At 36.2% G+C, this 12265-nt stretch overlaps 1 protein-coding gene across 3 annotated transcripts in view; it reads left to right on the top strand.

Moving 5' to 3' along the window:
• SYCP1 (synaptonemal complex protein 1) overlaps positions 1-11583 on the top strand; it is a gene marked incomplete at both ends in the record, with an annotated part of 86542 nt that extends 74959 nt beyond the window's left edge. For all 3 annotated transcript variants that reach the window (XM_081025972.1, XM_081025971.1, XM_081025970.1), the window contains 4 exons: positions 1559-1738; positions 10411-10554; positions 11264-11353; positions 11446-11583. In XM_081025972.1, the coding sequence (XP_080882098.1) occupies positions 1559-1738; positions 10411-10554; positions 11264-11353; positions 11446-11583 (552 nt within the window). The remainder of the gene's footprint in view (positions 1-1558; positions 1739-10410; positions 10555-11263; positions 11354-11445) is intronic.
• Between the last annotated feature and the right edge of the window lie 682 nt (positions 11584-12265).

Genomic DNA, 12265 nt, shown 5'->3' with positions numbered 1-12265 from the left:
AAAATTTGTCCATGAAAGCAGTTAAATTTTGAAGATTCCGAGGATGACTCCTGACAAAGCCAGAGAGCAGAATAAATTTGTTTTCATCAAAATTGTGTTATTAACTATAATGTAGAAATATTTATGAAAAAAGATACATAAATGTAACTGAAAAAATGCTGCTAAAATTCATACCTGCTGGAAAAAGGACTGAAGTGAGATTACTAGAACTGGGGGAAAAAATCTACAAATCACCTCATTTTAGCTCCTTGATTATATAGGTGGATAAATTTAAGCCTGGAGATATTTGGAGATTTACTTACAATCAACCAGCAAGGTAGTAATAGATCCCAGAGAAAAGAGTGTATTACTTGACACATAGTTCTATGTTTTTTATAGCATGCGTGGTCACAGCGCAATCCTGCATCCTGTATCCTCCTGATTTAAACTCATGGCAGATTCAACCACTAAGCTTTTGAAAGTAGCCTTCTGTGTGTGTGTGTGTGTGTGTGTGCGCGCGCGCGTACGTGTACACGTGTGCTGTATTCTTTCTTGTGAGTGATTGCCATGATTTGTATTCATGGATATGGTGGTGACCAAAGGAAGTGGTAAAATAGAAAGTGGTACGGGCGTAAAAGGGGAGAAGAGTAGTAGATGAGGGTAAATGGGACCAAATATGTGGTTATGGAAGGAGAACTGACTCTGGGTGGTGAACACACAATGTGGTATATAGATGATGTTTTACAGAATTGTACACTTGAAACCTATGTAACTTGACTAACCATATAAACTTTAAAGTCACCCCAATAAACTTTAATTTTAAAAAATGTGATGGGCATGGGTTTCACGTAGGATTCCACTAAATCAACTATTGCTAGATTTCACTGGAAAGCTAGGTCAGGTGCTGAAGGAAAATAAATATATATAAAGATAGAAAGAGAACTGAAGAACTTGAGTTCAAATAATATCTAAGTACTTAGAGTAATTTTGTAATTTGTTTATTTTCAGAATTGAAGCAAGTAGCCATTTTACCATTTATTTTCCTGAAAATTTCTCTAGTTCTTTACTATCATAATATTTGTTCCGCCCCCCTTTTTTTTGGAAGGCAGTAAAGCTGGTGGATAGGAAAAGGATGATTTTTAAAAATAGGTAAGTGAGAACCTATGAAAGCATAAAAGAGAATGAATAGAAATGAGAATAAATTGCCCTCTGGTTTTTAGGCTATTGGAATGAACCACAGATTAAGGTGTTTTGCCACTAAGAATAGAGATTTTTTTTTTTTTTTTAGAGAATCCTCAATTTTTGGTCAGAGAGTTGAAATATATTTGTTCTCACAGCAGCTCTCAAGAAAGAGAGGGGCAGACACCATTTTTAACTTAAATGGGAAATTAAAGTGACAAAGAAATTTAATTTGTTATTTAATCATTTAGTTATTATGTAATTTATTCAAAATTAATCGAATCAATAACAAATTTTGGGGTAAATTCCAGTTTATTCCAGTGTTACATCTACTAGTTGCTGCCCTTTAATTAAAATGACATTTAATGATGATTTTATGCACTTCTGTTGTTCAATATAGAAAACACAGACACCTTTATTGGAAACACGTGAAACTAGTTACCGGAAATTTGATTCTAAAGCAGCTTCTCCTCAAAATATATCTCAAAACTTCACATCAGCTGATCAAGGCAAATCCAAAGATAAAAGAGACATTCTATGGACACCTGCCAGAAGTACTTTACCTACACCATTACCAAAGGTTGGTTGCTAACATTTCAAAAAAAGTAGTGATTTTTTTTAAATTAAAAAAGACAGTTCTGGTATCATCTACCAAATATCTAGTATCAGACATAGATAGAAAATCAATTTCTTGAAAGTTTCAACTTTTTGTGATACCAGCATGAAATGGTTTCTTTTTTCTTAAATCACTGTCTACAACTTGATGGCATCTTGGGCAGATTCCATAACTTTCTAGCATTCACCAGTGCTTAGGTCTCTGATGTGGGAAATCTGGTTCTGACTTGACAGTTTCCAGTCTCACCCTAGTTACCTCCATCTTCTGTTTATTCCACATCATCTTGCTACTGGATCCTTTACTTAGCAGTCTGCTCTTGTAGAGCAGAGACTATCAGAGTAGCTCAGTTCTAGCTATCTTCCACATGTCCATTTAATCCTCGGGGAATTCATTCAACCTTTCCATGATAAATGGCAGTGCAGAATGCTCCCTGCTTGAAGGCACTCCTAGTCTTTACAAGGCTGCTGTTAGAGTTATCTTCTCACTTGTCTTGGGAGTAGAGGAGAAAATTATCTCCACCTGTCTCTACCCCTCTAAGATGAAATTTCCTGTCTTCCCCTCCCTGTTTTCTTAAATAACTGAGAAGAAGGGAGTTGTTTGGTGATTGTAGGGCCTGCTTTGACCACTTTTTAGTAAGACCTAGAGAAGGATCTGGCCTTAATCATAGGTTGCTTCCTTTAGAATATGGGTTGCTAACATATTTCCCCTCAGCTTTGTCCCTCCATTGACAATTCTAGAGCAAAAGGAAGAGTCCCACTCACATCCTGTTATATCTATGTTGTTCACCTCATGGAAATTACAAAAATTAGTCCACATAGCTTAGAGAAGCTTTTATATAAAGTTATTTTGTTGTATTTACTATTATATCATTCAGAGTATGAAATGATCTCTATTAAAGAATGGCCTTTAAACATTTTTTAAAATCTTTTTATTGAAATATATGCACAGATTTTAATTATACAAGTTGATGAATTTTTATAAACCACACATAACATTATAACCAGCACTCAGATTAAAACATGGAATATTACTATCATCTCAGAAGAGCTTCTTATTCCTCCTTTTGGTCACTAACCCTCCCCCAAGGCCAACTATTGTCCCAACTTCTAATATTAGATGAACTACCTGTTCTTGCATTTTTTATAAATAGAATTATATTCTTTTTTGTTTTGACTTTTTTCACTTAATGTTATGTTTGTGGGATTCATCCATATTATTGTTTGAAGTTGTAGATTCTTTATTTTTATTTCTAGATAGTAATCCGTTATGTGTCTGCATCACAGTTTATTTAGCTATTGTATTATTCATGGGTAGTTTCCAGATTGGGCTTTCTGAATAGTGTTGCAATAAGAATTCTAGTTCTTAACATATATGCATTTTATTGCTTTACATGTTGGTATGTCCCTAGGAGTGAATTTGCTGGGTTATACATAATATGTTCCATCTTAATAGATACTGCCTGAGCGGTTTTTACTCTGCTACAAAATGTGTGTGTGTTTAGCGCCACATGAAAATTCACCAATTCACTAACTCTCCTGACACCAACTGGCTGTGATACGATTTAATTAACTTCTAATAGTATCTGGAGTTAATGTAGACCCCACAGGTTAAGGACTCAGTCCGACAAGACTGCCCCTACTTCAGAGGCCAGTCACAAGTAGGGGCAGCACTGGCTTGCCACTTGTACTACTGACCAACTGGCTATAAATTGGGGCTCCCTATAATTTGGTTCAGTAATTTGCTAGAATGACTCACGGTTCTCTGGAAATTACCTATTTCCAGTTTATTATAAAGGATACAACTCAGTAACAGCCAAATGGAAAAGTGCATGTAGGACAAAGTATGAGTAAGGGGAGTAGAGCTTCCATGCCCTGTCTGAAAGTGCCATCCTCCTAGTACTTCCATGTGTCCACCAACCTGGAAACTCTCTGAACCCCATTGTTTAGGGGTTTTATGAAAGTTCTTCAACTGGCACAATTGATTAAATCACTGACCTTCAGTGATTAATTCATTCTCCAATCACTGCCCTCCCAGGAGATCAGGGGGTAGGGCTGGAAGGTTCCAAACTTCTAATCATACCTTGGTCTTTCTGGCGACTACTCACCATCCTGAAGCTATCTAGGAGCCCCTTATCACTAGTTATTAGCATAAAATCAGGTACAGTTGAAAGGAGCTCATTATGAATAACAAAACACTCTCTCATCACATTAGTGGGGCCAAAAACCAAATATTATACCAAAAGTTGCTCTTAGCTCCCCTGTCACTCAGGAAACTACTAGGGTTTAAAAGTTCTGTCAGAAACCAGCGACAAAGACCAACTATATATTTCTTATTGTATTGCACAGCAAATTTTGTGGGTTTTTCTTTTGTTTGTTTGTTTGTTTGTTTTAACGATAATACCAATTTACATTCTAGCTAGTAGTGAACTAATGAGAGTTCTACTTGCCAACACATGGTATTTTTCATCTTTTTTATTTTAGCCATTCTGGTGGGTGTGGTGACCTTGCTTTTTTAAAAACATAAACTTTTCTTTTACAGTTAATTTTAGATTTACAGATAAGTTACAAAGATAGTACAGAGAATTCCTTTATATTTCTCATCCAGTTTGCCCATTGTTAATATCTTACATTACCATGTACGTTTGTTAAAACTAAGAAACATACTAAGAAAAAAGTACATTACTATTAACTAACTTTCAAACTTTATTTGGGTTTTATAGTTTTCCATCAATGTCCTCTTTCTCTTCCAGGACCCATCCTGGGGCATCATGCTGCATTTACCTGTCACGTCTCCTTAGTCTGCATCGTAATGTTTTTTTAAAGATTTTATTGGGGAAGGGGAACAGGACTGTATTGGGGAACAGTGTGCACTTCCAGGACTTTCCCAAGTCACGTTGTTGTCCTTTCAGTCTTAGTTGTGGAGGGCGCAGCTCAGCTCCAGGTCCAGTTGCCGTTGCTAGTTGCAGGGGGCGCAGCCCACCATCCCTTGTGGGAGTCGAACTGGCAACCTTGTGCTTGAGAGCCTGCGCTCCAACCAACTGAGCCACCCGGGAGCTCAGTGTCAGCTCAGCTCAAGGTGCCATGTTCAATCTTAGTTGCGGGGGGCGCAGCCCACCATCCCTTGCAGGAGTGGAGGAGTTGAACCGGAAATCTTGCGGTTGAGAGCCCACGCTCCAACCAACTGAGCCATCTGGCCACCTGGGAGCTGAGCGGCAGCTCATTGACTTCATTCTACTTGTGGAGGGCGCAGCTCGCTGGCCCATGTGGGAATCAAACCAGCAGCCCCGTTGCCCAGAGCTTGAGCTCTAACCAACTGAACCACCCGTTCACCCTTTGATCTTAATTTTTAATATAGGCATTTACAGATATAAAGTTCTCTCTAAGTACTGATTTCACTGTATCCCATAAGAATGTTGTGTTTTTCTTTTCATTATTCTCAAAGTACGAATTTCCCTTGTAATTTATTATTTGACCCATTGGTTATTTAGGAGTGTGTCACATTCCCACATTTGTGAATTTCCTAAGTATCCACTTAGTTGGTTTATAGTGTTGTTCCAGTATTATATTTCCTTACTGAGCTTCTGTCTAGTTCTTTTTATTATTGAAAGTGGGGGTATGGAAGTATCCTGCTATTATTGTTGAATTATCTAATTTTCCCAGTTTTTGGTTCATGTAGTTGGGGGCTATGTTCTTAGGTGTATATATACTTATAAGTGTTATCTTTTCTTGATGGATTGACCCTTTTACCCTTATAAAATGTTCTTTTTGTTTCTAGTAACATTTTTTGTTTTTAAAGTCTATTTTGTCTGATATTAGGATAGCTGTTCTAGCTCTCTTTTGCTTACTATTTGTATGGTTGACCTTTTACCACCCTCTTACTTTTAACCTACGCTTGTTATTGAATCTAAAATGTGATTTTTGTAAACAATATATGAGATGTGATTGAAAAATACGGTGAATGTTTAAATTAAAAAATTACAGTAAAAGACACATTACCATTAATCCCCCTCAAAACACTCTCCCTCAATTCAAACAAACGTATCCCATTGTTACTGCTACTTTCTGAAGCAATTCTGGAAGTCCTCTTTTGTTTTAGTTGTGCTGTTGTGGCTGCCTTGATGTCCTGAATCGATTCAAAACATTTACCTTTCATGATCATTTTGACTTTGGGGAAGAGCCAGAAGTCTCACGGTGCCAAACCTGATGAATAACGTGGATGAGGACACACTGTAATGTTTTCATTTGACAGAAATTGCCATACCAGAAGCGATGTGTGACACAGAGCCTTTCTGTTGTGATCACAAAATACAGTGAATGCTGCTGCTGAGTGCCGTCCAACAGAAAGGCAGGGATCTTCAATACAGGAAGTGGCATGTCAAACCTTATTAACAGTGTATGACAGGTTTCAGCTTGTTCGGTGCAGTCAGTTGGGTGTGAGCTATGGTTGAGAGGTGTGTTTCAAAGTGTGCTGTAGGGGTGGCTGGTTAGTTCAGTTGGTTACAGCGTGGTTCTGATAACACCAAGGTTCCCAGTTTGAACCCCACATGGGCCACTGTGAACTGTGCCCTCCTTAAAAAAAAACACGTAATTTTTTTTTTAAAATTTTTTTTAAGGTGTGCTGTAAATCATTTTCCATCATGATAACGTTCTGTGTCACACATCGCTTTTGGTATACGGCAGTTTCTGTCAAATAAAAACATTATGGTGTTTCTTCATCCACCTTATTCACCAGATCTGGCACTGTATGACTTCTGGCTCTTCCCGAAAGTCAAAATGTTTCAGGATATCGAGGCAGCCATGACAGTGTAACTGAAGATTCTCACAAAACAGGACTTCCAGAACTGCTTCAGAAAGTGGCAAGAATGATGGGATAAGTGTGTTCGAAATGAGGGGGCATATTTTGAGGGGGATTAATAGCAATGTGTCTTTTACTGTTAAATTTATTTTTATTTAAACATTCACCGTATTGTTTGATCATACCTCATATAGTAAGATCATGCTTTTTTTCATCATTCGTTCTGACAATCTTTGTATTTTGATTGGAATATTTAATCAACTTAAATTTATTGTAATTACTAATAAGGTAGAACTTATGCCCATCATTTTATTCTTTCTTTTCTATGTGTTTTATGTCTTTTTGTTCCTATATTCCTCCATTACTGCCATCTTTTTTGTTAAATAAGTATTTTCTAGTATACCATTATAATCCCTTCCATTATAATACCTTTTTTAAAAAGTATTTTCCCCTCTTTCTTCCGCCTCCCCCTCCCCACTCCAGTTCAAGCCATTGTTTCTCAGTCTAGTTGTGTAGGACACAGCTCTCTGGCCAGTCCTGGTATTATGAGCCTTGTGCTCCCCCTGTCTGAAGCAGTCGGTTGCCAGTCGTTGGTTGGCCGCTCACAGCAGCTGTCGCCAGCTGCTGGCCACTCAAGCTGGCTGCCGGCCACTTGCCCTGGCTGCCAGCCACTAATGCTGGTCACCGGTCACTCATGGCAGCACATGGTAGCCCATGGTAGCACACAGCAGCCCATGGCACCACACAGCAGCTCACGTTGGCTGCCGGCCACTCACTCTGGCCACCAGCCACTCATGGCGGCACACAGTAGTCCATGGCAGCCCACAGCAGCCCACGACAACACTCAGCAGCCCACGGCAGCTCACGTCAACCTCTGGCTGCTCATGGCAGCTCAGCTCCAGGGAAAGCTGTTGTTCACACAGTTTTAGCTGTAGAGGGCGCAGCCCACTGGCCCATGTGGGAATCGAACCGACGACCTTGGTGTTAGGAGCACGGTGCTCCAACTGCCTGAGCCACCAGGCCGGCCTCCTTTTGTGTTTTTAGTATGCTTTTTCAATTAATTTTCTTAGTGATAACCTAAGAATACAATTAACATCATAAAATGATTATCTTGAATTAATACCAATGTGTTTCAATGGTGTACAAAACCTTTGCCCAATATATCTTTATTTCCTCTTTTTGTGTGTGCTATGATTGTCATACAAATCACATATTTGTACATTTTAAGTCCATGGACGCTTTATTGTAATTTTTGCTTTATATATTTGTGTTTTAAATCAGATAGGAAAAAGTCACAAACAAAAATATATTTATACTATATTTTATAATTACCTATGCAGTTTCCTTTACCAACACTATTTTTTTCTCATGTATTTGAGTGTCACGTCTTTCTATTTCAGCATGAAGTTTAGTTTTCTTGTAAGGAAGGTCTGCTGGTAATAATTCTATAGTTTTGTTTATCTAAGAATGTCTTAATTTCTCCTTCATTTTTGAAGGTGATTTTGCTGGATATATAATTATTTGGTAACAGTTGCTTTTCTTTCAGCACTTTGAATATGTCAACCCACAGTGTTTTGGACTCCATGGTTTCTGATGAGAAGTCAGCAGTTAAATATTAGTGAGGATCCCTTGTATGTGATGAGTTACTTGATTATGATGTGTCTCAGTGTGGTTATCTTTGACTAGTAATCTCCTTGGATGTTGATGAGTTTCTTGGATGTGTAGATTAATGTTTTCATCAAATTTGGGAGGTTTCAGCCATTATATTTTCAAATATACCTTCTGCCCTTTCTCTGTTCACATACTAGGACTCCCATTATGTGTATGCTGGTATGCTTGGTGGTGTACCACAAGTCTCTGAGGCTCTGTTCATTTTTCTTCATTCTTCTTTTTAGTGATTTAACTGGACAGTATCAATTGAACCAGCTTAATGTTCATGGACTCTTTCTTCTGCCTGCTCAAATTTGATGTTCAGTCCCTCTTATGAGTTTTTCTTTTCACATATTGTACTTTTCAACTCCAGAATTTCTTTTTTTTTAAAAATTTCTATTTCTTTATTGATAGTCCACTTGGTTAGGCATTGTTTTCATACTTTCATTTATTTCTTTAGATATGATTTTCTTTAGGTCTTTGGACATATTTTAAATAGCTGGTTTAAAGTCTTTGTCCAGAAAGTTCAATGACTAGGCTTCCTTAGGGATAGTTTCTATTGATTGCTCCCCTCATCCTGTGATGTATGGACCATAATTGCTTGTTTTTCTTTGCATGTCTTAACATTTTTTCTTGAAATCTGAACCTTAAAAATAATGTGACAGCTCAGGAAATCAGATTCTTCCCTATCCTCAGGGTTTGTTGTTATTTCTACTTGGTTATTTGTCATGGTTATTGTTCAGTTACTTTTCTAAGCTATTTCCATAAAGCTTGTATTCTTTGAGTGCCACTGAAATCTCTACGTGGTTAGCTTAATGTTCAGCTAATATTTTCACAGTGATTTCCTTAAATGGCTGGACCAGTAAATCTCCCAAACGTTGTCAAAGGACTATAAATGTGTTTTAGGGTATGCCTTTAACACTCAGCTAGACAGTTGACAATTCAGCCTTAGCCTTCGATTTCTGCTTGTGTAGACCCTCAAGATCTGCCAGAGGTAAGAGCTTAGGGCCTTCTCAGGTCTTTACTATACTAACTTACAGCTCTATGCATGTGCATGGCTTTTTATATTTCCAGCAATATGTCAGAGCTTTTCAAAGACTCTATGGCCCTATGGACATCTCATTTACTAGCTATCCTTTTATTTAAAGTTTTTGGTTAATCTGTCATTTGCCCCAACTGTTAATCATTATCTCAGGGAGCTGCAAAGATGAAACACTTACCTATAATTGTTTTTGACAAATGTTACTCCCTACCCCACACACACCAAGGAGAAAACTTTTTGTAGTGAGTGAACTCTGAGACGGGTCTAATAAAGACTGCCTTATGAGTGAGGTCTTCCAGAGAACCACTAGATTGGTCAAGTAATGACAACTCTTTGGGAATAAAGCTTTGAAAGAACTCCTAGTTCTGTTCTGCTCGGTCTAGTGGCTGCCAAGATGGATCAGGAATGTGAGCTGTTATTTTTTTAAGGTTAATGTGGAGCTAGAGTGGGGGATGGGAAGGAAAAGTTAAGATACCATAAAATTGCTGTTTTTACAGATGTTCAGCCATTTAAAAAATAATCTCCAGGTTATGCCAAATAGTATCAGAACGAAAGTTCTGATACCATTTTTATCAATATTTTCTTTGCTTTCTGGGAGAGTGAATTTTGGGGGCGACTTACTCTGCCATTTTTGCCCATGTCACTGACCTTATTTTTTAGAGATACTTTTAAAAAAATTATTAAACTTACTGGGTAATATGGAATATGAAATATTGACTAATGTGAATTAAGTTTCCAACAAAACATAAGCAAACGTATTTTCTTATAAATCAGTAAGGATTTTTGTAGAAAGAGCAATGTTCATTCAGCTCTTTGGTATTATTAGTTACAAAAATTGAAGTCCCCCTTAAGATTTTTGACTGCTGAAACTGTAGTGTCTTCCTCTCCTTTTCTCCCTCTATCCTTCTTCCCCTTTCCATATTTTAAGTTCAAGGGAAGAAGAAAGAAAGTCCACTATTGTATATTTTTTGAAGAAACTTACGAAAGTTTTATTACCAAGGACATCTGAATTAAATTTTTATCCAAAGTTCACACTTCATATACTTGCCAATAATAATGGAGAGTTATTGATTACTAAAGACTCAACTTGCTTTATTAGTAATGTATGTTTTATTTGATGTGATAATGTATTTCTTTTCTTTTTGGATAGGCATATACTGTGAAGACACCAACAAAACTAAGTGTTCAGCAGAGAGAAAACAGGAATGTACCCATTGAAGAAAGTAATAAAAAGAGAAGAATGGTCTTTGAGTTTGATGCTAATTCAGATAGTTCGGAAACTACTGATCTTCTGGTAAAAATATTGCAAATAACATTTATTATTTGTTTACACTATTTGTCTACTTTATTTCTTGATATATATGTATAATAAGTGTACATGATAGCTATCATTGCAATACTGAAATACTGTATTGCAATACTGAAATACAGTAGAGTAGAGCTCTACTGTAACAGAATTCTATGCTTTTGCAGCATTTTTTTTAAAAGTTAGGGTTCAAATAATTTCTCTAAATTTCAAAAAACATGGCATTTTGAAATACTTGATGCAGCATAGTTGGCATATGAGATAAACTATATTGTTTTTCAGCAGTGTGTTATAAAGTAGTTTTAACAACATTTTCTTTTCTTTCTTTTTTCTTTTAAGAAAAAATAGGTGAAATTTTTTAATCTTGCTGCAGCCACATTTGTTATTCAGAGCCTCTCTTGATTTTGCATAATTTTACATGTTCCTTTATTTTATACCACTTATTGGTTGAAATCTTTATCAAGGTATTGTTGTTTGACAATTATAACAGTCTTTGTTTGGCAGATTGAGGTTATTTTGTCATAGTTTTATTTCTTCCATCTTTCTTCTTTCTTCTCTCTCCATCCTCTTCTCCTTTTTTCTTCCTTCCTCCTCTACCTCCGCATATGGTAGGTAGACAGAATGTTAATAATATTAATGATTAACATTAATATTAATGATGGCAGCCCCAAAATTATGTTTTTGTGTTTTTTTTAAGACCCTGGTTTCAGAGGAAGAGACTTTGAAAAAATTATACAAGAATAATAATTCATCAACTTCTCATCTTTGTGCCAGAACAACAAAAAGGGTAGCTTTTAAATTTTATTTCAGAAAATTTCAAAAATGGGGCTTTATTATTATTTTTTAATTAAACATATTTTGCTTTTATTTTGTATTCAGACCCTTTCATCTCTAACAACCCCTGGATCTACACAGAAGTTTGGAGCTATGAAGAAAATGCAGGAGGACCGTTGGGCTGTAGTTGCTAAAATGGATAGGAAAAGGAAACTAAAAGAAGCAGAAAAGCTATTTGTTTAATTTCAAAGAGTTATTATGATTATGGAGCCTAAAAACAAAATTTATAGTTAATTTTTTCTCATTTTCTAAAGAGCCAAACTTTTTCTGAAATTGATACTTTTATGATATTTGCGTAAATTATTTATTTATTTATATATTTATATTTTGACCTAATGTGAAATAACCACATGTTATCTGAAAACTTGTAATTGTATTCAGGTAATTATATGATTATATTTTGTCTTTATCTTTTCTTGTTTTCATGAAAACTGTTTTGGCTAAGTTTTCAAATTAGTAAAATTAGCCATTGAATGTTAGGAACAAATTATTGAGATATACTCTTTATTCTTTATTAAAATAGTTTGGATGCAAATAAATTCTTCTCCTTGATTCTGTGAGGTCATCTGGATAGCTAATCATTAACATTCATTTTTAAAATCTTGAGATGAGATCCTTTTAGCCAAGTTTCACAGTTCTGAAGCAGCTTTACCTATTTATAAAATTGACAGATGGCTTTTAGTTGCCCGAAAAAGGGCCACACCAGTATGATTCCTTAACTTACTTCATTTATTCAACATTCATTAAGCAAATACTTATCTACTTAGTATCTACTTAGTAGATACTTAGGAGTATCTACTAAGAATGAAGCATGGTTCTAGATACTGGGGATACAGCAGTGAACAAAACAGAAAAATAAATAAAC

The sequence above is a fragment of the Rhinolophus hipposideros genome, assembly GCF_964194185.1.
Source record: "Rhinolophus hipposideros genome assembly, chromosome: 19".
Lineage (NCBI taxonomy): Eukaryota > Metazoa > Chordata > Mammalia > Chiroptera > Rhinolophidae > Rhinolophus > Rhinolophus hipposideros.
This window is presented reverse-complemented; position numbering and strand designations above follow the sequence as displayed.